Source organism: Osmerus eperlanus, chromosome 8 (genome assembly GCF_963692335.1).
Source record: "Osmerus eperlanus chromosome 8, fOsmEpe2.1, whole genome shotgun sequence".
NCBI lineage: Eukaryota > Metazoa > Chordata > Actinopteri > Osmeriformes > Osmeridae > Osmerus > Osmerus eperlanus.
Window position 1 is genome coordinate 2,756,307 of NC_085025.1, and position 23,064 is coordinate 2,779,370.

General features: G+C 47.1%; 4 protein-coding genes across 11 annotated transcripts; 1 reads left to right on the forward strand and 3 right to left on the reverse strand.

Annotated features, from left to right (window-relative positions):
- Positions 1 to 30: 30 nt before the first annotated feature.
- katna1 (katanin p60 (ATPase containing) subunit A 1) lies at positions 31 to 4,561 on the reverse strand. 4 transcript variants are annotated; one of them, XM_062467924.1, is made up of 11 exons: positions 4,344 to 4,561; positions 3,647 to 3,806; positions 3,399 to 3,541; positions 2,859 to 3,045; positions 2,380 to 2,495; positions 2,160 to 2,265; positions 1,900 to 2,058; positions 1,522 to 1,648; positions 1,197 to 1,331; positions 959 to 1,085; positions 31 to 790 (listed from the first exon to the last, which is right to left on the reverse strand). In XM_062467924.1, the coding sequence occupies exons 2-11, from the start codon at positions 3,803 to 3,805 to the stop codon at positions 592 to 594; spliced, it is 1,458 nt and encodes a 485-aa protein (XP_062323908.1). In that variant the 5' UTR covers position 3,806; positions 4,344 to 4,561; the 3' UTR covers positions 31 to 591. The 4 variants fall into 4 exon arrangements, with proteins under 4 accessions (XP_062323908.1, XP_062323905.1, XP_062323906.1 ...); XM_062467921.1 differs by having other exon boundaries at positions 4,373 to 4,560; XM_062467922.1 differs by lacking the exon at positions 4,344 to 4,561 and adding an exon at positions 3,887 to 4,254.
- Positions 4,562 to 4,841: 280 nt separating this feature from the next.
- On the reverse strand, positions 4,842 to 14,821 carry lats1 (large tumor suppressor kinase 1). 4 transcript variants are annotated; one of them, XM_062467877.1, is made up of 8 exons: positions 14,737 to 14,821; positions 13,678 to 14,170; positions 13,121 to 13,271; positions 11,371 to 12,809; positions 7,443 to 8,025; positions 7,103 to 7,285; positions 6,807 to 6,913; positions 4,842 to 6,712 (listed from the first exon to the last, which is right to left on the reverse strand). In XM_062467877.1, exons 2-8 carry the CDS (start codon positions 14,026 to 14,028, stop codon positions 6,194 to 6,196), a joined length of 3,333 nt encoding a protein of 1,110 aa, XP_062323861.1. In that variant the 5' UTR covers positions 14,029 to 14,170; positions 14,737 to 14,821; the 3' UTR covers positions 4,842 to 6,193. The 4 variants fall into 4 exon arrangements, with proteins under 4 accessions (XP_062323861.1, XP_062323862.1, XP_062323860.1 ...); XM_062467878.1 differs by having other exon boundaries at positions 13,678 to 14,173; positions 14,737 to 14,801; XM_062467876.1 differs by lacking the exon at positions 14,737 to 14,821 and adding an exon at positions 14,630 to 14,724 and having other exon boundaries at positions 13,678 to 14,173.
- Positions 14,822 to 14,983: 162 nt separating this feature from the next.
- Positions 14,984 to 17,388, reverse strand: nup43 (nucleoporin 43). Its single transcript, XM_062467941.1, has 8 exons — positions 17,145 to 17,388; positions 16,855 to 16,977; positions 16,690 to 16,767; positions 16,409 to 16,571; positions 16,150 to 16,285; positions 15,908 to 16,059; positions 15,684 to 15,800; positions 14,984 to 15,495 (listed from the first exon to the last, which is right to left on the reverse strand). Exons 1-8 carry the CDS (start codon positions 17,262 to 17,264, stop codon positions 15,266 to 15,268), a joined length of 1,119 nt encoding a protein of 372 aa, XP_062323925.1. The 5' UTR covers positions 17,265 to 17,388; the 3' UTR covers positions 14,984 to 15,265.
- A 266-nt stretch (positions 17,389 to 17,654) lies between these two features.
- On the forward strand, positions 17,655 to 22,629 carry pcmt (protein-L-isoaspartate (D-aspartate) O-methyltransferase). 2 transcript variants are annotated; one of them, XM_062467957.1, is made up of 8 exons: positions 17,655 to 17,809; positions 19,491 to 19,595; positions 19,695 to 19,726; positions 19,878 to 19,982; positions 20,131 to 20,251; positions 20,636 to 20,721; positions 20,998 to 21,223; positions 21,749 to 22,629. In XM_062467957.1, exons 1-7 carry the CDS (start codon positions 17,755 to 17,757, stop codon positions 21,175 to 21,177), a joined length of 684 nt encoding a protein of 227 aa, XP_062323941.1. In that variant the 5' UTR covers positions 17,655 to 17,754; the 3' UTR covers positions 21,178 to 21,223; positions 21,749 to 22,629. The 2 variants fall into 2 exon arrangements, with proteins under 2 accessions (XP_062323941.1, XP_062323940.1); XM_062467956.1 differs by having other exon boundaries at positions 20,998 to 21,167.
- The last annotated feature ends 435 nt before the right edge of the window (positions 22,630 to 23,064 follow it).

Sequence of the window (23,064 nt, forward strand, 5' to 3'; positions counted from 1 at the left end):
GATGTTTTTTTTTTTAATAGAAAACGGGTATTGTGAATAAACTAAAATCTTTATTTTAATAAGAGATTTTATTCAAAGCTTTCTCAGCCAGATATTGTTAGTCTTTCATGATTATGTACAAATTCACCTCTACAAAAAAAGTGGAAAGGAATCCACACTTCATTTAATTCAAGTTCACACACACACACACACACACACACAACGTAGTGTAACTGACACAAACTCATCCAAAAGCATAACACAATCTATAAAAGTGAAAGGGACTTTGGTGGCAAAAGGGTTCGATAGAATTGCAGAGTAAATGACTGGTTCTTACTATGTCACGGCCTCCCATCAACAGAACCCATTCTCAAGCTCTACTCATGTATGTGAACTAGGGAATCCATTGGAATGTACTTGACACAGGCCAGAAGGAGTAGAAATAAGGCCAGGAGATGTTTCTTGAGTGCACTTGGTTGCCTCCCTTAACTAGAGGCATTTCACATCACCCAACATATCCATTAACATGGTATGGGTAAGACACCAGTGTTGACTTGATTGTTGTCAGAGCTAGTCGGCCCGGCCACTGAGCACACATGAGACAACCCAGGCTCAACAGGAGCCAAACTCTTCAATCCACTTCTCATACTTCTCAAGGTCAGCAGCGGACACAGACTTGGACACTTTCTTCAGGGAAGACTCAAAGTCCTCCATGGTGGTCGGCATGTGCATCTCATCTCGTGAAATGTTCCGGATCTCCTCCGGTGTCAGACCCTCGATCCTCCTCCTCATGGCCATCAGAGAGGCGTCCCTGCAGGTGTGACGAGAGGCTGGGTCAACACTCAGGAGAGTGGATAACAACAGACATTATTCATCAACTTCAGAGCTCCGTTTTGAAATCCAACCCTTCATATGATTCCCCTTCCTCCTGTAGCTGGACACCTGGCCGTGGCAAGGAGACAGACTGAAAGGAACTGACCTGCAGACGTTGGTGATGTCGGCCCCTGAGTAGCCCTCCATCTTCTCTCCTATCTTATCCATGTCCACATTGTTAGCCAGTTCCAGCTCCTTCAGGTTAATAGCCAGCAGCTCCACTCGGCCCTTGGCTGCATACACACACACACACACACAGACAGAGCTCTAATGAAGGAGCAACATGCTAAATGTCGGTGAGGTAGCATTAGCCTGGGGTGCCAGAGCTCAGGGGGTCTGTGGACCTGAGGGCAGGGGGATATAGATCCTCTTCTCCAGTCGTCTCCTCAGCGCCTCGTCGATGTCCCAGGGAAAGTTGGTGGCCGCCAGGACCATCACCATCTTAGAGGGGTCGTCGTTCTCTGACGCACCGCCGACACCTAAGCAGCAGAGTTCACAGCCTCACTTGGCAGTATCATATCACAGCAACAAAAAATAAATATAATAATAAAATAATGTTTTGTCATATCTATGTGGTTGAAGACAGAATGGTGAGACGGTGATGAACTGTTAACCTGATGTGATGGAAGTGAAAAGCAAGAACAGAAGGTGTTATTTTTAGTTTGTTACCATCCATCTGGACAAGCAGCTCTGCCTTCACTCGCCGGCTGGCCTCGTGCTCCTCTGAAGTGCCCCTGCGGCTGCACATGGAGTCGATCTCGTCGATGAAGATGGTGGTGGGGGCATAGAACCGTGCCTGGACCAAACAAACTTATTAGAGTAGCAATCCATCCTTCAAGTAATGAGGCAGTTCTGACAAGTTACTTTTCATTACTTACGGCAGGGTTAGCACTTTTCAGTTAAGGCATTAGTCTACCCCCCCCCCAAACTACCCCCCACCCTCCCCCCCGGTCTGACGGCAAACCCCACCCTACCACCTTAACTAACAAATTCTCTGCGGGAAACCCTGCTTACGGCATACAAGAACTAGCCACAGAAGAGTCTTACCATTTCAAATAGTAGGCGGACCAGTTTTTCAGACTCTCCTCTGTACTTGGAAGTGAGTGTGGATGAGGAGACATTGAAGAATGTGGTTCTGCATTCTGTGGCAACAGCTTTGGCAAGCAGGGTCTTCCCTGTGCCTGGTGGACCCACCATCAACACACCCTAGAAAGTATATTTGGGTCAAACTTCATGCCCTTCTAGGACAACACACTCATAACAACGAAAGAGGAAGCGGTTATAAAATGCAGACTAAACACAGGTACCTTCCATGGCCGTCTTATTCCTTTGAAAAACTCTGGCATCCACATTGGAAGTACAACAGCCTCTTTCAGAAGTTTCTTTGCTTCTTCCAAGTCTGCAATATCATCCCTAACACAAAACAATAATTAAGATTAGTTTACACACACACACACACACACACACACACACACACAGTATGTTCTTGAGAGAACATTGTTCTGGAAGTTTACGAATGTCGCAGACCATTTGACACTAGGATTTTGGGATATGATGTCTCTTTCCAGGGCCTCAACCAGGTCTTTGTCATTTCCTGTCCCATCAAACTTCTTCACTTCTTTGTCTGCAACATCAGCTTTGTTCTGCAAAGCAAGTCCACTGGATTATTTGCTTGTCCTCCAGGAGGATTAGTGTAGCGGTAACAAACAGTATCGTACAGGTTTAGTACCAGCTAGAAACCAGATGGACAACCTGGGGAAGGGTAAAGGTAAACAGACATGCAATGGCTGGTGTGTGATCAACAGTGCAAACAGACGTGGAAAAATACCTTCCAAAGTCAAATACAGGACTTACCCCTGCAGTAGCAACGATCATAGCACAAACATCTTACTTATGATATTAAATGTGAATTCAAAACCTAATGTGTTGTAGAATGAGTTTAGAATGAATAAGGGGAGGCAGCGACAAAGGCTCGTCCAATGTCATTTAGCTAGCAGAGCAATCACCTTGTTGTCTCCTTTTGGTTTGCCTGGGATCTCTTTCTTCTCCTTGGCCTTCTGTGGTTTGCCCTTGTCCCCATTGGGCCCACGCGGCGACTGCCTCTGAGCCCGCACACCAACACTCAGGCGGTTGTTGTGCGGTTTGCCGTCTTTGTACGGCATCTGAGGCCTCCGGACTGGGCACGGAGAAGCTCTTTATGATGAGAAGAGATGAAATGTCATAGGCCGGAGATATTTTTCCTCATATTTTCAGTTTGACAGGGAATTATTTGACAAAAACTTTATTTCCCCCCCCACAAATAAAGCCAACCCAGGGCACTCTAACACTAATCTCCCTCATGTGAGGGCATTATTGAGTTACTTTTTGAGAACAAACAGCTTATTCTCTTCCCACATGCACTTCTGCGCACCCACATAAAGTTCACAGAATCTCAGATGTGCACAATCTCCTTCAGTTCAAATAAGAATACACATTTACAGATGATTGACCTTGTGAATCTCCAGTGGAAGAGAACAGACAGACAGGGTAAACTATACTGTTCATACCTCCGCTCCACTGGCACCGGCCATATGTCACCGTCATGACTAACAGTGCTTGGTTTGGATGGAGCCGTGTCTAGTTGAAAGCTCTCTAGTGTCCTCATTATTTCTTGAACATGTTTATTTTCTTCATTTATCTCTTGCCATACCTGTTAAAAACAAGATGCAAGAGTCTCCTAAATAAATTCATTTCCTGAATAGTTCTAGTCACTGAAACCTACGTGGCAATCCAAGTTAGTTTATGAATCTCCTACCTGTTGCCATCTCTGTTGAAAGCTGCTGTCCCGAACACTGAACACGTACTTTATCTGTTCCAGTACTCCTTGATAACAAACACTAGCTGAGTTGTAGTTCCCCAGCAAGGCGTACTCACGGGCAAGCTTCACATTCTCAGTTATTTCATGCAGACTCATTCTGGTGGATGAAAAATGTTAATATCAATAGCAAGAACAATCTAGAAAAACGTATTCCTAAGTTCTATTTTTTTTTCTCACATTACTGCCAGGTTAATGCGACAACCTAAACAAGACCAGGGTGGAGTGCGGTGGAATTGACAAAGGGTCTATTCGTTTAAACTCGTCTGATACCGCAAATGGGTGGAGCCTGAAGTTGAACAATAGTTGTAAAAACGTAGATATAGATTTTACTCACCTGCTGCACAAAACAAACCAAAACCACAAGCTGGCTGAATAAGGCAAACGATCTACAACTAGCCAGACAATTTACGAAATTAGCTGGTGAGCTAGGTAGTTAATAAATCACTCACTTGACACTGAAGCAACACTATAATTATATGATTGAACATGAACGTTAGAAACTATATTATTTACTGGTTGAACTATATCAATGATCACGTCGCCGGCAAACTTGTTTTCAAACGTATATAGCTGGATAGCCTTAGCTTGCTAGATTTGCTAGTAGAGCTAACATCATTAGCCAACACAAACCCACCTGTTGTACACTTTCAAGTTGATACTTACATAAACCTTGGAGAAATATGGATTCGAGATCGGGTAAGCGGTGTCAGCGATGACTGTTATAATTATAATTTCTGGGGTTCGCAGCTAATGCACTTTTTTAGTTACTTTATTTGTTTCATACCAAACCCAGAGACGATTACACCCGCCTCATTTTCTAGAACTCAAATGCGATAAACGTCATATCCTGATTTCTCTGTTGAAGCCATTATGTATTCCAGAGTGGACTTAGTGTAGTATATCCTATCTTTCTTTTAACACAAGCTGCTAGTAAATTGCTTACGTCAAATATATTTTAGTGTCACGTCCAGACATTGACAGTGACTTCAGGTAACTTAGTAGCAAAGTAATTTGTTAGAACACTCACAACATTGGGTATGGACAATGAAACACAATGAAATGGAGTCCTTACGAGTACTTACATTGTGCTTACATTCTTTATTCATCACCACCCCCCCCCCCGCACCCCACCCCCAGTGTACATTTGCACAAAAATCATCAAATCATGCCAACTTTACATGATTACAATGAAACCAGTGCAGGAATGTCAGTGATCATATCCATTACTACATTCAAATCGTTTCAAAACACACAAAAAAAGGGAAAACCACTCAAAATTAGCTGTGAGCAACAACAAAAAATAAATCGTGTGCTATATAAATCCAGTTTTTTCCAATACAGTGTCACTCCTTCATGAACAGGGCAGCTGGGTCACTGTCAGAAAGATCATTCACAGCGTAGCCTAGTGCTTTGGTTGAGACTGAATAGAAGTGAAAGGCACAGTTGCCATTAAATGTAAATGAGAAGTGTCACTACACAAAAAAGAGCCAGCTGTCCCTCACACTTCCATCTCACAGCATTGAATACAGTATTAGTGGACTTTCAGGTGGCAAAGGAAAAGACAAAACAAGATGGAACGACCATCCTTGACCAGAGCAAAGAATAGAGGTCCTGCCCTAATGAACACTAAACAACAGACAACAGAAGGATCAAGACAAATATTTACATAAAATGTATGCAACACTTTATAAATACATTTTAGGTATAAATTAGAAAAATACATAAAACACAAATCCAATCAACTATGTCTAGTGTCATTTAAAATGCCAGTCTGATTATCCCCCCTCCCTCCTCCCTCCCACCCCAAAATATTTGGTGAAAGTGAGCAGAAGATCAAAGGCACAGCAATGAATAATTCAAGAGTTATTTATACCAGCAAATTCTAGAAGAGATATTACTAGATCCCCATTGCAATATACCTATTAAAATATAAATTAAGACAATCACAGATAAAAGCTTCAACAGAAATGAATCCTATCCTCCCACTAGTCACCAGTTAACAATTTCTTAAATAAATTAAGGCTTAAACAGAGTTTGTAATTCTTCAAAGAGCACCCTGATATGTTCTGCTTTCAAAACTGTATGTCCATGCAGACACCATACATCACGCTGGCGTACCCTGTACACTCCATGTACACAAAAATGAATTTACGTTCATACCTTCAGGCAAGATGTCCCATATCAGTTGCCTATCTGGTCTTGAGGCTCTCTATGTCGACGACATGATGTATTTACCCTTGGAGACCGTGACCAAATCTGTAGTGCAGTATACCACAGATGTCGTGCTGTGTCATTCCTAACTGGGGAACTCATATTTTCTCTGTAAAGTCACACCATATGGAATAATCCCCTTAACACAACCCAACATTTACTGTCAGTCACTGTAGCTCAATTAGTGTACCTCCAAACATGCCTTCTGACAAAACAAAGACCTACTCCCAGACCCATTCTGTACCAGCAGGACTAGGATGTCCTGACAGGGCGCTACACGTACACCAGATCCCTCCCTGGAGCCCCCCGCCTGTCCTCCTCTGGGCCACCCTCCTCCTGACCGCCGCTCTCCGCCTCGTCCCCATCATAGTTCTCGTACTCGATGGGCTTGGGGCAGCTGTACGGGTGCCCGTTGTCATCAAAGAAGCGTCGGAAGGTGAATTCGTAGAAGGCGTGCTCCGGGTGCTTGCCGTTCCGGAACCACCCGTTGAGCGTGTCGTTATGGTTACCGTCGCTGTCATTGTCGCTACTCCACAGCTTGTCTGGGTCCACGGGGTCGAAGTTGGAGGTGTCGGTGCAGTGTGCGATGGTGGGGATGTAGGGCGCCGGCTGCTGCCGAAGGTCGTTGGAGAAGTCGACGGCCTTGAAGAAAGGCTGAGCCTTGATCTCGTCCGCTCCGTTCCTACCCAGGCGATCCTCGTGGCCGCGGCACAGTTTAACTATCAGGTCCGAAGCCTCTGGGCTCAGCTTGGACTGAGGGGGGATGTGAAGCGAAGTCTGCCAGTTTATCACCTGGAAACAAGTGGTAAACATAAGGGTACAGTTAATAGAATCAGTTGTACAGTGAATACCTGTATTCCATGACGTCCCATAAACAATAATTCACCTTGAGTTGGGTTTCCAGAGGCGTGGTTGCTAGGAAGGGAGGCTGGCCGACGACCATTTCATATAAAATGACACCGACACTCCACCAATCACAGAGCTGGGTGTATCCTGGGGGAACGAGTGTACATGTTAGCGATGTAAAACCAGCACATTGAGAAGCAATATCAAAACGTTCGTTGATCTAGCGATCCACTGACATCTTTAAATCCCCCGACTGTACTTGAACTTGAGATCCAACCAGCGTAACCCCCCCCCCCCCCAAATCGGTTCCCGCGGCGACACCGTCCGGACGCGTACCTGTCCGGAGCAGCACCTCAGGAGCGATGTAGTTGGGCGTGCCCACCAGGGAGTGGGCCAGGCAGCGCTGGTGCTGCCTCGCCTTCCTCCTCTCCAGGGGCTTGAGCCTGTCTCCACAGCGACAGTTGGGCGAGTCTTCCCACTCCTTACTGAAGTCCATGCTGTCCTGTCTAACATGATCCCCTGGGGACGGGTCATAACACGGGTTAGATAAAACTCCTCTGAAGGGGAAACTGTTCAATATAGGAGCGATTCTGACACATCCCTGACTGGAAATAGCTAAATAACCCGAGAAGAATTGAGTTATGAACACACCATCCTGTTTGAGGTCCCTACTTACCACTCTGGTAGTACTTGGAGTCGTGTGTCCAGCGGAAGCCAGTGCATAGGCCAAAGTCAGTGAGCTTGATGTGGCCGTCCCGATCTATGAGGATGTTGTCGGGCTTGATGTCTCTGTGGATGAAGCCCATCTTGTGGACACTCTCCACAGCACAGGTGAGCTCAGCGATGTAAAACTGGGCCAGTTCCTCTCGGAAGATGCCCAGCCTGATAAGAAGGCTCATCATGTCTCCTCCGGGAATGAAGTCCATGACGAAGTACAGGTTGTCCTTGTCCTGGAAGGAGTAGTAGAGGCGCACTACCCACTCGTTGTCCGCCTCCGCCAGGATGTCCCTCTCGGCCTTCACGTGAGCCACCTGGTTCCTCAGAAGGACGTCCTTCTTGCGGAGTGTCTTCATGGCGTAGAGAGCCCCCGTGTCCTCCTTCCGGGCCAGACACACCTCCCCGAAGGCGCCGATGCCCAGGGGCTTGATCCTCTTGAACATGGACTTGTCTATTTTGGCCCGTTTCAGACGGATGTAGTTGGACTCCTTCTGGCACAGCATCATGCGCATCTGCTCCTGGGCGTCTCCTGATAGACCCACCTGGAAGGGGCACGAGGAGAACCAAAAACGATCACATACCGACACAGTGCTTCACAAAGAACAGTAAAGACAACCTAAACCAAACCAAAACAAGATGCATGACTAGAGAGCAATGCATTCCGTTTAGTCAGAAAGCCCACATAAGTCACCAATTACGAACGAGTTACCAGAAGAAGCAATCAATACGTTAAGAGCAACATGCATAAAAATTCATTTAATGGACAGAGGGTTCAAGGAATACTCCTTAAAAAGTGCCTGGGAGTAGAAAGGCATGGGTTTCCCTAAAGGTTGCTACAGGCATGTCCATGCCATCAGACTTGGGCTTCATGTCTAAAACAACCTATCTTTTTAGAGAAGCTTACTTGTGTCACTTGTGTGTAGACTACTCAGGTCACGGCATAGAAGACACTTTTACCTTTTACATCAGCTGTTAGTGACAGCAAGGAGGGAAACGGAAAGATAGAAGAGAAAAAGAGAACATAGAGATCAGGAAGTAGACAGGCTATAAGACACAACACACTAAAGCTGACAAAGGAGAAACGGAAAAAAGAACAGATGGAACGTGAAAGTCAAGGGAGCTAACTAAAAGACAACATTGGGATCACCCATCCATCCATCCATCATCTTCCGCTTGTCCGGGGGTCGGGTCGCGGGGGCAGCAACCTAAGCAGGGAGGCCCAGACTTTCCTCTCCCCGGCCACTTCCACCAGCTCTTCCTGGGGGACCCCGAGGCGTTCCCAGGCCAGCCGAGAGACATAGTCCCTCCAGCGTGTCCTGGGTCTTCCCCGGGGCCTCTTCCCAGTGGGACGTGCCCAGAACACCTCACCAGGGAGGCGTCCAGGAGGCATCCTTATCAGATGCCCGAGCCACCTCAACTGGCCCCTCTCGACGCGGAGGAGCAGCGGTTCTACTCTGAGCCCCTCCCGGATGACCGAGCTTCTCACCCTATCTCTACGGGAGAGCCCGGACACCCTGCGGAGAAAAATCATTTTGGCCGCTTGTATTCGTGATCTCGTTCTTTCGGTCACTACCCACAGTTCGTGACCATAGGTGAGGGTAGGAACGTAGATCGACTGGTAAATAGAGAGCTTCGCCTTTCGACTCAGCTCCTTCTTCACCACAACGGACCGATGCAGAGCCCGCATCACTGCGGACGCCGCACCGATCCGCCTGTCGATCTCGCGCTCCATCCTTCCCTCACTCGTGAACAAGACCCCGAGATACTTGAACTCCTCCGCTTGGGACAAGATCTCCCCGACCCGGAGATTGCACTCCACCTTTTTCCGGTCGATAACCATGGCCTCAGATTTGGAGGTGCTGATTCCCATCCCAGCCACTTCGCATTCGGTTGCGAACCGCTCCAGTGAGAGCTGGAGGTCACGGCCCGACGAAGCCAACAGGACCACATCATCCGCAAAAAGCAGCGACCCGATCCTGAGGTCCCCAAACCGGACCCCCTCAACGCCCTGGCTGCGCCTAGAAATTCTGTCCATATAAGTTATGAACAGAATCGGTGACAAAGGGCAGCCCTGACGCAGTCCAACCCTCACCGGGAACAAGTTCGACTTACTACCGGCAATGCGGACCAAACTCTGGCACCGGTCGTACAGGGACCGAACAGCCCCGATCAGGGAGTCCGGTACCCCGTACTCCCGGAGCACCCCCCACATGAGCCCCCGAGGGACACGGTCGAACGCCTTTTCCAAATCCACAAAACATGTGTAGACTGGTTGGGCGAACTCCCATGCACCCTCCAGAACCCTGCCGAGGGTATAGAGCTGGTCCACAGTTCCACGGCCAGGACGAAAACCACATTGCTCCTCCTGAATCCAAGGTTCGACAATCCGACGGACCCTCCTCTCCAGCACCCCTGAATAGACTTTCCCAGGGAGGCTGAGGAGTGTGATCCCCCTAAAGTTGGAGCACACCCTCCGGTCCCCCTTTTTAAAGAGGGGAACCACCACCCCGGTCTGCCAGTCCAGAGGCACTGTCCCTGATGTCCACGCGATGTTGCAGAGTCGTGCCAACCAAGACAGCCCTACAACATCCAGAGCCTTAAGGAACTCCGGGCGGACCTCATCCACCCCAGGGGCCTTGCCACCGCAGAGCTTTTCAACCACCTCGGCGAGGTGGTTGAAAAGCGGGTTTTTGCCTCCGCGACCGCCAAAGCCGCATTCCGCTTGGCCTGCCGGTACACATCAGCTGCCTCTGGAGTCCTACCAGCCAACAAAGTCCGATAGGCCTCCTTCTTCAGCTTGACGGCTTCCCTCACCTCCGGCGTCTACCACCGAGTCCGAGGGTTACCGCCGCGACATGCACCGACCGCCTTGCGTCCGCAGCTCCGGTCAGCCGCCTCAACAATGGAGGCCCGGAACATGGCCCATTCGGACTCAATGTCCCCGGCCTCCCCCGAGACATGGTCGAAGCTCTCCCGGAGGTGGGAGTTGAAGCTCCTTCTGACAGGGGATTCTGCCAGCCGTTCCCAGCAGACCCTCACATTACGTTTGGGCCTGCCAGGCCTGACCGGCGTCTTCCCCCACCATCGTAGCCAACTCACCACCAGGTGGTGATCAGTTGACAGCTCCGCCCCTCTCCTCACCCGAGTGTCCAAGACATTCAGCCTCAGATCCGACTACAAAGTCTATCATCGAACTGAGACCTCGGGTGTCCTGGTGCCAAGTGCACATATGGACACCCTTATGCTTGAACATGGTGTTCGTTATGGACAAGCCGTGTCTAGCACAGAAGTCCAATAACAAAACACCGCTCGGGTTCAGATTGGGGGGGCCGTTCCTCCCAATCACGCCCCTCCAGGTCTCACTGTCATTGCCCACATGAGCATTGAAGTCCCCCAGGAGGACGAGGGAATCTCCGGGAGGAGCGCTTTCCAGCACCCCTCCCAGAGACTCCAAAAAGGGTGGGTACTCTGCACTGCCATTTGGTGCATAAGCACAAACAACAGTGAGGACCCGTCCCCCCCACCCGAAGGCGGAGGGAGGCTACCCTCTCGTCCACCGGGGTGAACCCCAACGTACAGGCGCCGAACCGAGGGGAAACAAGTATTCCCACCCCAGCTCGACGCCTCTCACCGAGGGCAACTCCAGAGTGGAAGAGAGTCCAGCCCCTCTCAAGGAGACTGGTTCCGTGACAAACCGTGATATTGGGATCACGGTTTGTAAAATTAACATCCGAAGATGTAGTCATCAGAAACAGCTAAGCTTTTTTTCCCCCACCCAATGTAGGCTAAACATATCTTGGAAACATGGATTTAGAAACATCAACATGTCCTAAACCCATAAGCCCACCCACTTGTAAGGACTCTGCAAGGTGTTGGTGCAAACTCACCCTCTGCATCTCACTCTCCAGCTGCTTCTTCCTACGTATCCTCTGCTGGTGGTTCTTCAAGATGTTCTCCACGTGCTGCTCCATGAAGAACTTGAAGGCCTGGGGAGAATACAGAGGAACGTTGGGCTCTCTGCGTTCCTCGTCTTTCTTGTTCCGGCGCACGGGCACCGGAGATGTCGTGATCTGTTTCTTCTCCCTCTCGGCAGAACCCGCGGAACTCTCCGGAACGTCGGTCTTGTCGCCGCTGCTGCAGCCCTCGTCTTCCTCCGCCTCCTCTCTGCCAGAGCTCTGCTTGGCCCCGCCCTCGTGGGCGGGGCAGGCACCACCAGGCTGCTGGAGGAGGTGTTTGGGGTAGGGGGGTGGAGGGCCCTGGTAGCTGGGGACCTCTGGTAAGGGTGCTGGTGGCTCCTGGTAGGTGCTGGTAGGGGGGGGAGGCTGGGGCTGTTGCATCCGGGGAGGGTATGTGGGAGCCACAGCTGTGTGCAGCTCGGGCTTCTGCACACGCATGCTCTTGACGGGCTGCAGGATGGGGGCCTGGGTGATGGCGGTGACGGTGGTAGCGGAGGGCTGGGAGCCGGCTGGGTGGGTCTGACGGTGGCTGTTGAAGGAGTTGGAGCGGACTGGCGCGTTGCTCTGCCAGGATGGAGATATGTCCTGGTTGCTGCTGCCTGGGGAGGACTGGGGTGCTGCCTGAGACCAGGACTGAAGAGGACCCATGTTGTACATGTCCAGGTTATGACTATTCCGATTGGGCACCATCATGGACTGAGGGAGGTTGCCACCATTGACGTAGCTCGGGGAGGAAGCAGGGCCTCCAGCCTGCATCTGCTGAGCTGTGGGACTCTGTCGGCTGCTCTGGTTGACTGGGTACGGGGGCGGAGGCTGCCTGCTGTTCCCACTCATGGTCACGTTCTGATGCCCCATGTAGTCTGGTTGACTGGAGCCATTCTGAGGCCAGCTCGGGGGGAAGTTGAACTTGCTCCCCCCAGAGTTCTGCATGATGATGGGCTGTCGGCCCATGGGCACAGGACTGATCCCTCTCTGGTTCTGGGGGGCTGGGGCTGAGTAGCCATCCGGCCAGGCTCCTTGGGGGACCGGAGAGATCCGGGGGACCAGGTAGTCCATGTTGCCAGAGAAGCGCTTGTTTGAGGGATTGCTGTCCCAGGAGGGTGGGGGAGGAGTTGCACCCCTATTCGGGGGAGGCGTGACACTGCGAACCTGAGGCGGGAGTGGAGGGTTGACCCGCTGGTTGTTTCCAGGGTGCCCCTGAGGGAAGGCTGCGGGCGGACGCCCGGAAACGTCACTCTGGGGTCCAGGGCTATCTGAACGGTACATGATCCCTTCCACCATCATGGGCCCGTGTCTTTGGGTAACCAGTGATTCCTTTGAACCCTTCCAACTCTGTCTCCTCAACACAGGCTGCTGAATGTGAGATGCACCTGCAATAGGAAGAAATACTGTGTTTGAGATCAGAATCGAAAATTATTTATGTCCACTGACGATATGTCAACTGCTACACAGGTATTAAACCATAAATAAATAGACCGTGTTATGGTACTGAACTGGCAAAGATTCCCTTCTCCTACATACAATCTGTTTCACATTGTCTTGTTTCCTTCGTGAGAATACATTGGCTTTTCAGCAAGAAACGCCATAACTCTTAAATCCTGCCACAATAGAAAGTGTCCAGGAACAAGCCAGGGAGAGGAGGATGAAAGCCAACAGTTGGTCCCAGGGGACAGATGCCTACCAGGGCCTTTCATGCCTGCAGCGACTGGGCGTGCGGCTGTAGACACCATCTGCTCCCTCACTGGGTCCTGGTAGCTCATCTTACTGATGTACTCGATGGCTGCCTCTGTGCTGCGGTTGTTGGTCTGTTTCAGAGCACGAATCACCAATTCCTGAAAATAAATGTTTGAAAATAAATGAAAACATGATCAAATCATGTTATCATTATCAACACGATGTAAACTAAAATAACTGTTTACACAAACATGTTAGTTACAGGTGGTTGAATATAAAAGTTCTTTCATGTGATTTAGCAAATGCAAAACATTAACATAGTCACGTTTTTTTCTTCTTCCTATAAAACAATGGCATAGCTACTTTTAAATCAAAGGATCATTTGCTTAACTACCTACACATGACTGGCACTCAAAAATTCAGCTCTTTAAACTGACTCTTTAAAGCTGGTAATTCCACTCTGCATAGTTTTCATTTTTCAAATACTTACACACACAAAAAACGCTATCTTGGGAGCTCAAGCACGACAGAACAAGACCGGTAACCGTTAATATTGTTCCTTACCTCCTCAAACCCAGCAGACAGCAGCTCCAACAGCATCTGTCTGTTCACCTCGGCTGTTTTGCCAGTGGAACTGGGCTCATTGGCAAAGGGCATGAGAGACTTCCGTATCTCCTGCAAGGCCTTGTGGTAGGGGTTTCTAGGGTTACTACTGCGCCCCTGCTGCCTCGGGTCTTCAGGCAGTACCTTTCCAGCACCCATATCCACCTTAGGGGCGTCAGATGGTCTGGACAAGTTACGGAGACTCTCGCGGATTTCCTGCAACATCTGGTGGCTGTTACCAGTGTAGTTGCTGGCAGGGAAGGTCTTGGGTCTCATCTGTCTGTATCCTTCGGGTTTCTCCCCTCTCTTCATGTAAGAGCATGTATGTTGACAGCCACAGCAGTGAATGGTATGACACGCAGTACTTTCGCACTGCGAGGGTATCGGGTGCCGAGTTTAGTTTCCAGATTTCAGTGAATTCCGATCTGCATGCTGTTGACTAACATCTAGGCACCTGCTTAAGACAAGACACACACTGTCAGGGGTGTAAATGAACACTGTATGAATTAATCTGCCTTCACAATATTGACGATGAAATATTCTACATTACCAAATTATACATAAAAAGGAATGGCGCTTGATTCATTTCTGAATGAAGCACTTCGTTATCGCTAACTACAGAGCTATCAAGCTACCCAACGTAGCAAGTCTGAACGAGCGGATTTTTAGTATCTATAGCAAGTGGTTGTGAATTATTAAATGAATTCAGTAAGGTTTGCAGAAGAGTAATGCTACAAAGCTCCGCGTTTAGTTAAGTACAGTCCTGCTGTTGTTAGTAGCCTAGTTGCTAATAGCTCCACGGCCTGTACTGTAGCAAAGCAGCTTTAGCACTAGCTAAGCTAACTAGCTAGCTAGCAAACAACAGGTTAGCTGTTCCAGGCGATCAATTTACCCGCGATTGCGTGGTACTTACGATCAAATTAAAAGCCAAATGTAAAATAACCAAATAAAGCTCGATAAACTTATTGTCAATTATTTTATGTATGAGTGTAAAAGTCAACGTAACAGCTAATGTCTAACCTTTCGCGAGATATTCCTCAATGTCTGACTGTCAAGTTGCCCGGATGTGTGTGGCTTGTTTTTCCTCTTCCCATCATCCTTTGCGTTAGAAGCATGAACCTGTCTGACCTCCTGGGTACTAACTTGATTAGCTCCATAGCTGTTCTGGTAAATTACTTTGAAATGTATAAATGCTAATTCATGGTCACTTCTTTTTATGCATCTTTAAACAACTGGCTGCAGATAAACATGGTTCAACACTTTAAAGCGTTTTCACAGATGCCTTTTATTTCAAAACAAGAGTTACAAAATAATGTAATTTTCCCCACCCGAGTACTCTGCATATGGAGCAAACAATCAACACCCCAAACAGAGTAGCATCTCAGTATTAATGTTATATAAGATGATGATTATTCTTTCAATAAACAGAGACTATAACAAGAAACTACAGATATTTACCGTCATGGGGACAACATCACATAAAAGGTCAGGATACGCATTGCAACTACACACAGCACATTCTTTCTACAACAACAAAGACCCCGTGCTTTTAAACTGGGACTTGTCTGTTGACATACACAGCCTCCCCATCAGTCCCACAGACCAGGCACTGTCCCAGTATGTCTAGACTGTTCACAGAAAGAGTCTGGCTGGGAAGCATATTTGTCGTCTCCAGGCGGCCTTTACTAGAGTCTCCAGTGAGCCAGGCGTTGACGAGAGACTGGTTCTCTCCAACCAGGGCACCAGCACTCCGGGAAATCATACTTGTGTTCCGTCCACCTGGTACACAACAAGTATTACAATTTATTAATATAATATGTGACGCAAGACAATTTAGTTTATTATGACTGGTGTCTCACTGATGTGACTCAACCAACTTAAAAGAAATCGGACCAAATCCTCCTTTTGTATTAGTAAACGCGACAGACCTCAGCTGTGTGATCACTTCATGTAATGTGTGTACTTGCTTTGTAAGAACGACGTAGTGTCCGAGTTTGTGGATGTTTCCCAGTGCCACAGCGAACCATCCTCAGAACACGAGAAGAGATGATCTGGGTTGGAGGGGTGAAAATGGACTTCCCACACTGCGAAAACACAGAACAGACTTTAAAACCATATCAAAGACTGCTCTCGTAGCGAGAACTGAATACTGGAATACTTATACTTTATTATTCACTGTATAAGCCCTTACTTTCAGCAGAGTGTGCATCCATGAGAGAAAATGGCATGTTGCCTTGTCTCACATCCCAGATGCAGAGCATTCCATCCTGCCCCCCGGTGGCCACAATATGTTGTTGGTTTGGGTGCCTGTCCACACAATGCAACGGGACTCTATCTCCAGTTCTAAAATGCAAAAGAAAGGCAGACGGTTACTTTTCACGACAGGTTGTGGAACTTAAAACACATTTTTTTATTTGAATGTGAACATCTTACAGAGAAAGAATCTGTGACGGTTCATTGGCTTGCTGCCTGAGGTCCCAAAGCTTGAGCTGACCAATTGAGTTCACGGTAAGGATCTCAGTTGTCCTCAGAAACGTTACGGCATGAATGGTACTGCTATCAGCATTTTCTGATATAAAAAAAAAAAAGAAAAAAAAAAAAGGACAAGTTAGGATTTTGTACATAACTGTAAGTTATACATCAGCAACCTTGATGTTATACATCAAAAGAGGACTCTAGTTCCCTTACACACCTATGGTGCGTATCACCTCCTCCTGGTCAGCTCTGAAGATAATTATTCTGCCATCTTCACCAACGGTAACAATCTCAGGACTGTTACAAACAACCCCAGTGCATGGGGCATTGTCACATGGATAATGGTGAGCTCTTCCCCATTGGTGAGACACAGATAATGTCTGTAATGAAGACAAGAGTAACACAAAAACAGTTTAACAATTGTAAGGGATAATTCGAGGAACAATGTGACTTCTAAGTGGCGGTTTGGGGTCCTGCATTTGTTGGTCAAATTCATACCTGGTTCGTATGATGATGACGGTATATGGTCACCGCACCTGACGACGATGCTGTAACTATTTTGTCTTGATCCAGAAACTTAACGAACACAGAACATCCATGTAACCACATCGTATATTTACTGGCCATGTACTGAATTAAGTAGAATAACATAACCTTACTTACTTGAAGATCTAGAACATCTCCATCATGCTTTAGTTCACTTATCAACTGTGGGTCTCCCTCGAATTCATCTTCCATACCACTGACACCCTTCTCTCCGATGGACCAAATGGAAACTTTGTTGTCCTAAGTGAATAATACAAATAACTCGTAATCGTATATTGTATTACGTACTGTACACAACTTTAATGAACAAATACTACAATACAACTAAACGCAATCCTGATGATTCGTAACTGACTCTTGACAGCTAGATAGCTATAGCTTAGCTAGTAGTTAGCTAGCAAGCCTACCTCGTTGTCCCAAGAGCCAGTGGCAAAGATTTCCGGTTGTTGTAAAGAAGAAGATGAGACCGGTCTCCATCTCGTTTTACTGATTTTCTGTGACACGTATTTTGCGTTTGTGCCTTCCATGTTCTAAAGTATATTTAGAAAAAATCCCACTCAATGTACAACACAGTGGCATATGGGCATTTTCCTGAGTCCCGCCAGCCCAGGTATGGTGGCCGAATGAAGTCAATTTCAATAACGAAACGAGAACAAACCGTTTGCAAATCTCTGACGAGAGTCTAATCAGCTTTAGCTCTCGGGCTCCGCCTCGTGGATTAGTGAGGCTGCGATCGCTAATTGTGCTGGTCAAGACAGATGCACACCCGTGGAATCAAAGCTGAGAGATCACCCTGAATTTCAGATGTAATTAAAAAGCAACATTCTATATATCCTATGTCAAATCATTTAACTGGACAATAAATAAGAAGGCTAATCCGCAGGTTGTGGAGGAAAAGCTATGTCTCGTGACGTATCTCCTCCCGTCCTGGAGGTTGTCAGTTTTGTGGGCAAGACTGTGGGCGCAGGCGCAGCACTGACAGCTGCTGTCTATCTGCTCCGCAGACTGTGTTTAACAATGGCCTGGAAATCTGGAGGTGCCAGCCACGCAGAGCTTGTCAACAACCTCCGCAGTAAGTTTAGTAATTTTGAAAGGTTATCGCGTCAGAAATGTGTGTAAAAATGCAACGTGAACGAGGAATTAATGTTAACAACTGCCAACAGTTGCTAGATAGCTGAGTAACATTGCCGATACATTTGATAGCTGGTTAGCTAGCTAGGCTAACGCAACGGCGCCGTCGTCAGGCGACGTCGGTAAAGCAACTTGAACACAGATTCTATTGCCTTGTTCAGTTGCAGAATCGCTATTATGGAAGCTAACTAGGAATATCACTAAATGTACTGGGTGTGCATTAACCCCAGTGCTAGTGTAGAGGAAGGCTGTCCTGGCTGTCCCATGTTTTGTGTGCGTCATTTTGGTGGCCAGCCCGTTAACTCTAGCTAACGTTAGCTAGAGCTAGCCAACACAGAAAGCAAGAGTTGCTGATCTAAACGCGCTAAAGTGTATATCTTCCATAGAATAAGTATGCCCAAAAAATAGATGCTTTAAAGTAAATGGCTATAATCCAAAAGTTTGGATTTTAAACTTTGGCGTTTAAACTCTTGAATGCAACAGCTATCTAACGTAGCCAGTTGCCTGGTAGAAGGGGCGGGTCTGCCATACGTTGCTGTAGGAAAATAGGATCGTGTCATGACTTGCACACATTTTGCACACAAGTTTTAACAGAAAGGGCTGCGTTATTATAATTACCCGTAAGTGGATTGCATGGTGCCAGGTAAGGTAACACTGCAGAAGATGGTTCACGAATTACGAAAATCTGCATGGCTAAGCAGTGAGCTTGTTTTCTAAGTGCACAATATGGCCAGCATCTCTGCGCCTCCACCATACTTCATATATAGGTCTATATCTGTCCAGTACAGCATTGCAGCAAAGGTGGCGGGTCAGTAAATGCCCCCCCCCCCCCCCCCTTCCCTTTCTGATGTGTATCCACGGGTTTTGGTCACTTTATCTTGAGGCTTGAACAGATATGAAGTTAAGAGCAGTGGATTTTGAATAATGAGGCATGATTGTCGTTTTAAATTAATATTTAATCTAGTATAGTTGAGTAGCCTACATCTAACTGAATTTTTTTGCAACACCATCCCCCCCTTCACCTGACCCAAATACTACAACGACAAACCCCAAGTTAGACTAAGACGGCTTTAAACAGGTCAAATTTAGGATGCATGCTAATTCCTATCTTTCTTGTGGGTTGTGTCCATCCGCGCTTTAGTCGGTGTCAGGCTAACTCCACATACTTCCCTCTTCACACTGTTAATGGCAAACAACTGCAAACAAGTTATTCAGGACTTAAAATCCTTCACATTGTATTGTGCCATTTTCAGAATAATGTAACACAAAGTAAAATGCAGTGAAGTACAGACTTCCTCGGCTCTGAAAAACTGTTTTATCCGTGTACCATTACAGTGTGAACCTTATGTAGCCTACGGTGCTGCATTTTACCATCTGTCGCTAAGCAGGTGTAATGTATCCTGACAATGATCAGCACATGGGGGGGTGGGGTGGGTGTGTAATGAGATCAGCGCGGCTGTCGCTGGCACTTCCTCCTGGTGCCACCAACTGTCAGTGGAATATCATGGGGAGGGATTACTCTGAAGACACTGCTGTGTTTGTGTGTGTGTGTGTGTGTGAGCGTGTTTGTCTACGACAACATATCAGCTGTTACGTGACACGCGTCTTGCGTGTGTCCTCAGAAAATGGGATCATCAAGTCGGACAAAGTTTACGAAGTCATGTTGACGACAGACCGAGGACACTACTCCAGATGTAACCCCTACATGGATTCTCCTCAGTCGATAGGTGTGTACCTGGTGTGTACTCGGCACGCCGCACTGCAAGGAGTTTCAACCGTCATCTGTTAGCATGTGTGACAGTGTTTGTTTGTCTCTCCCTGTCAAGGCTATCAGGCCACCATCAGCGCTCCACACATGGTATGAAATACGAACGATACATCAGGAACTGTTGCACGTCATGTCGGTCAGAACGATTCACGATTATTCGTCTTGACCTCATTTGGCCTGAATTCAAGTGTGATGTTGCCAGGTGTAGATGCGGTTGTATGGTGAATCTGTTTCTCCCCAGCATGCCTATGCGTTGGAGCTTCTGCATGACCAGCTGCATGAGGGCGCCAAGGCCCTGGACGTGGGCTCTGGGAGTGGGATCCTTTCTGCGTGCTTTGCACGAATGGTGAGCTACACATGACGGGTAAACAAATTACATTTATCCTCAGAGGAACTTCTAAACTACTGATTTTCCTAGGGAGTCACTTTCTAGAGACAGTTTTGTTGTTGTCGTTGTTTAGTTTTTTTTACCCCTGAATTCGATTGCTCCACAGGTTGGACCCAAAGGAAAGGTGATAGGAATTGATCACATCAAGGAACTGGTAGACGAATCTGTAAACAATGTGAAGAAAGACGACGCTAGCTTGATAACATCGGGCAGAGTGAAGCTAATAGGTAAGCTCCAAAGAACGCCACTAGAATTCTACTTGCATTGATTACACTATAAAAAATAATTCACTTCTAATCAGTTAACACACAGATGTGCACCGCAAGCGGGATGAACCAAAACAATTTGTCGTCACTCTCAAACCAGGACTGCAGGCGTCCTCGTCCAGAGAGGCCCTGCAGTCAGTCAGGCAGCATGAGAGTCAGAGGCCCTGCAGTCAGGCAGCATGAGAGTCAGAGGCCCTGCAGTCAGGCAGCATGAGAGTCAGAGGCCTGGCTCCTCGGAGCTCCACCGTGTGCCCCGGTTCCCCGACTCAGCGCCCCTGCAGGGCGGCAGGGGACAGCGTGGGGTATGGCAGCGTGGGTGACAGCTGCTGCCTGTTTGTGTTTCAGTGGGAGATGGGAGGATGGGCCTGGAAGAGGAAGCGCCGTACGATGCCATCCACGTCGGCGCGGCTGCACCCAACGTGCCCCAAGCAGTGAGTCTCCCACCAGGCAGAATGATGGTCACAAAAGCATGATTATGGTGCCGTGATACAGAGTCACGTCGTCCCGATCTGTCACGCTCATTGGGAAGGAACGTGGCTGTGATAGGCAGGGTTCTATTGTTCTTCTTGCAGTTTAGTTAACTCATTGTTATAAAAAAAATAGAATTAAAAAAATATGAAATTTGTGAATCGATATGAATCGTTAGACTGAATCGCAATTCAAATGCGAATCGACTTTCCCCCCCACCCCTACTCTTTCATGTTCAGCTCCTGGACCAGCTGAAGCCGGGCGGGCGGCTCATCTTGCCCGTGGGCCCAGCAGGGGGGAACCAGATGCTGGAGCAGTACGACAAGCTGGAGGACGGAAGCACCAAGATGAAGCCTCTGATGGGGGTGATTTACGTGCCTTTAACGGACAAAGACAAGCAGTGGTCCAGGTGGAAGTGATTTCCTTCTCCCTCCTCCCTTCTCTGTCCTTCACACAGTGGCAAAGGTGATATGGTGTGGCCTGGAGCAGACAATGAATCACAACGGCTCGGGTTTTGCTGCTTGTTTTCATTATTTGCTTCTTCCAAACCATGGCAACTGGCTGCACGTTTTCTTACCCTGCTTCAAGTCTAGAAATCAAACATGCCGCGTTAAAACTGCGTGGTTTAACGAGTATGGAGTGGGATTCTTTGGGGATTTTAACTGTAGCTGAATAGATAGTGTTTGGCTTTGATGACATGTTTGATAATATACATTGGCTGTGGTACTGTGCACTTACGTCCCCTGGTATGAAAGCATGCTAGTTTTAGTATTTTGTATCTTTAAGGGATGTTGCTAAGATATTTCTAAGAATATTGTACTATTTCTTACAATAATCATGACTTTGTTATTTGGCCTGTGTCTTGAAAGTTGGGGTTGAATAACTGCTTGACGATATCTAACTGACCAACTGATGGCCTGTCAGGGATGTTTGACATGAACTTGTTCTCTTTATCTACATCTGATAATAATTCCTTTTTTCCCCACACAGGGATGAACTTTGAAGTGGGAGACTGTCAGTGTTCTAGATTTAATTGAGAACCAGGAGGGAGCATTGGGTTCCAACAACCATTGGATTTTTTTTTCCTTCTCAAAACCAACCAGTGATTATTTTTCCTTTAACTCTAATTTGGGATTAGAGGATCATGCAGAGGAAAAACCTGGAGATCTGGGGGGAAAAAAGACTGTTTTAGATTGACCATAGAATTATTAGTGATTTCTTTTTTTTTTTGTGGGGGGGGGGGGTTGTTTTTTCCAGATCTACCTTTTCGGATTTTGAGTTATCCTTTTGATTAGCTGGAGGATTTAATTTTTCCAGATTTTCTCGAGTGAGTTGCAATCAACCATTGCTAAAGTAATGCATTTCAGCTGAATCAGGGCTGAGCTCCGGAATGAAGATGCTGTCACCAGATAAAGCAGAGTCGAGTGTAGAGTCGATACATATTTCACCTAGCTGCAGAGTATGTCTGAAGATCTAACTGTAGATAGCTGTATTGCTCTGCTGACATATATATAAGCTTTTCTTCCCGTTTGGCAGTATTTAAACCAAGGCACGGCTGTACACATCTCAAACACACAATCCTGTTGGATAGGCCACACATAATGACACTATTGGTATAGCAGATATACCACCTGGACTGGCTAGTTCGGTTGGACAACATGGGAGCGAATGCCACTGGGTGCTCTGCGACAAGAGTGGAGCATGTATAACAGACACACATGCACCAAACAGGGCTATGCTTTCCACTCTGTGTGTTGCTTTCTGCCTCTGGTTTCCATGACGACATCTTTTGCAGGTCCTTGAGATGACTGGTATAACATGCAGCAGTCGCTGCTCTGCTGAAATAAACTTCAATGCAAAGCAAAAACGAATGTCTTGTCTGTTTGTTTTTTATGTGGAGTTTGAAAAGCACATCCACTCATGGATATATAGTTCATGGATTTCACCATTTCTGGAATGGCAAATGAAAATAAAGATATGCTCATGTCTTTATTCCTCTTGGTGGTATCATTCAGTGTTTGATTGTGACTACTGGAAGATAAACAGGCAAATCACAGAACACAGCAATTGAGTGAACTTTACTGTCTCACATGAATGATTATAGATAGGCAAGGAGAATACAACATATATAATACATTTAATAATCACATAGTCATTACTGATAATGAAACCTAACTGTGTCCAGGGTAAAATGTTAACTACTTCTGAAATGGCTTCTGGAAGCAGGATCCTGAAGGGAATTGCAGGAAAGTAAAGAAAAAAGATATTTGATCCATTATTTTGGTAATCATGATAATATAATTGCA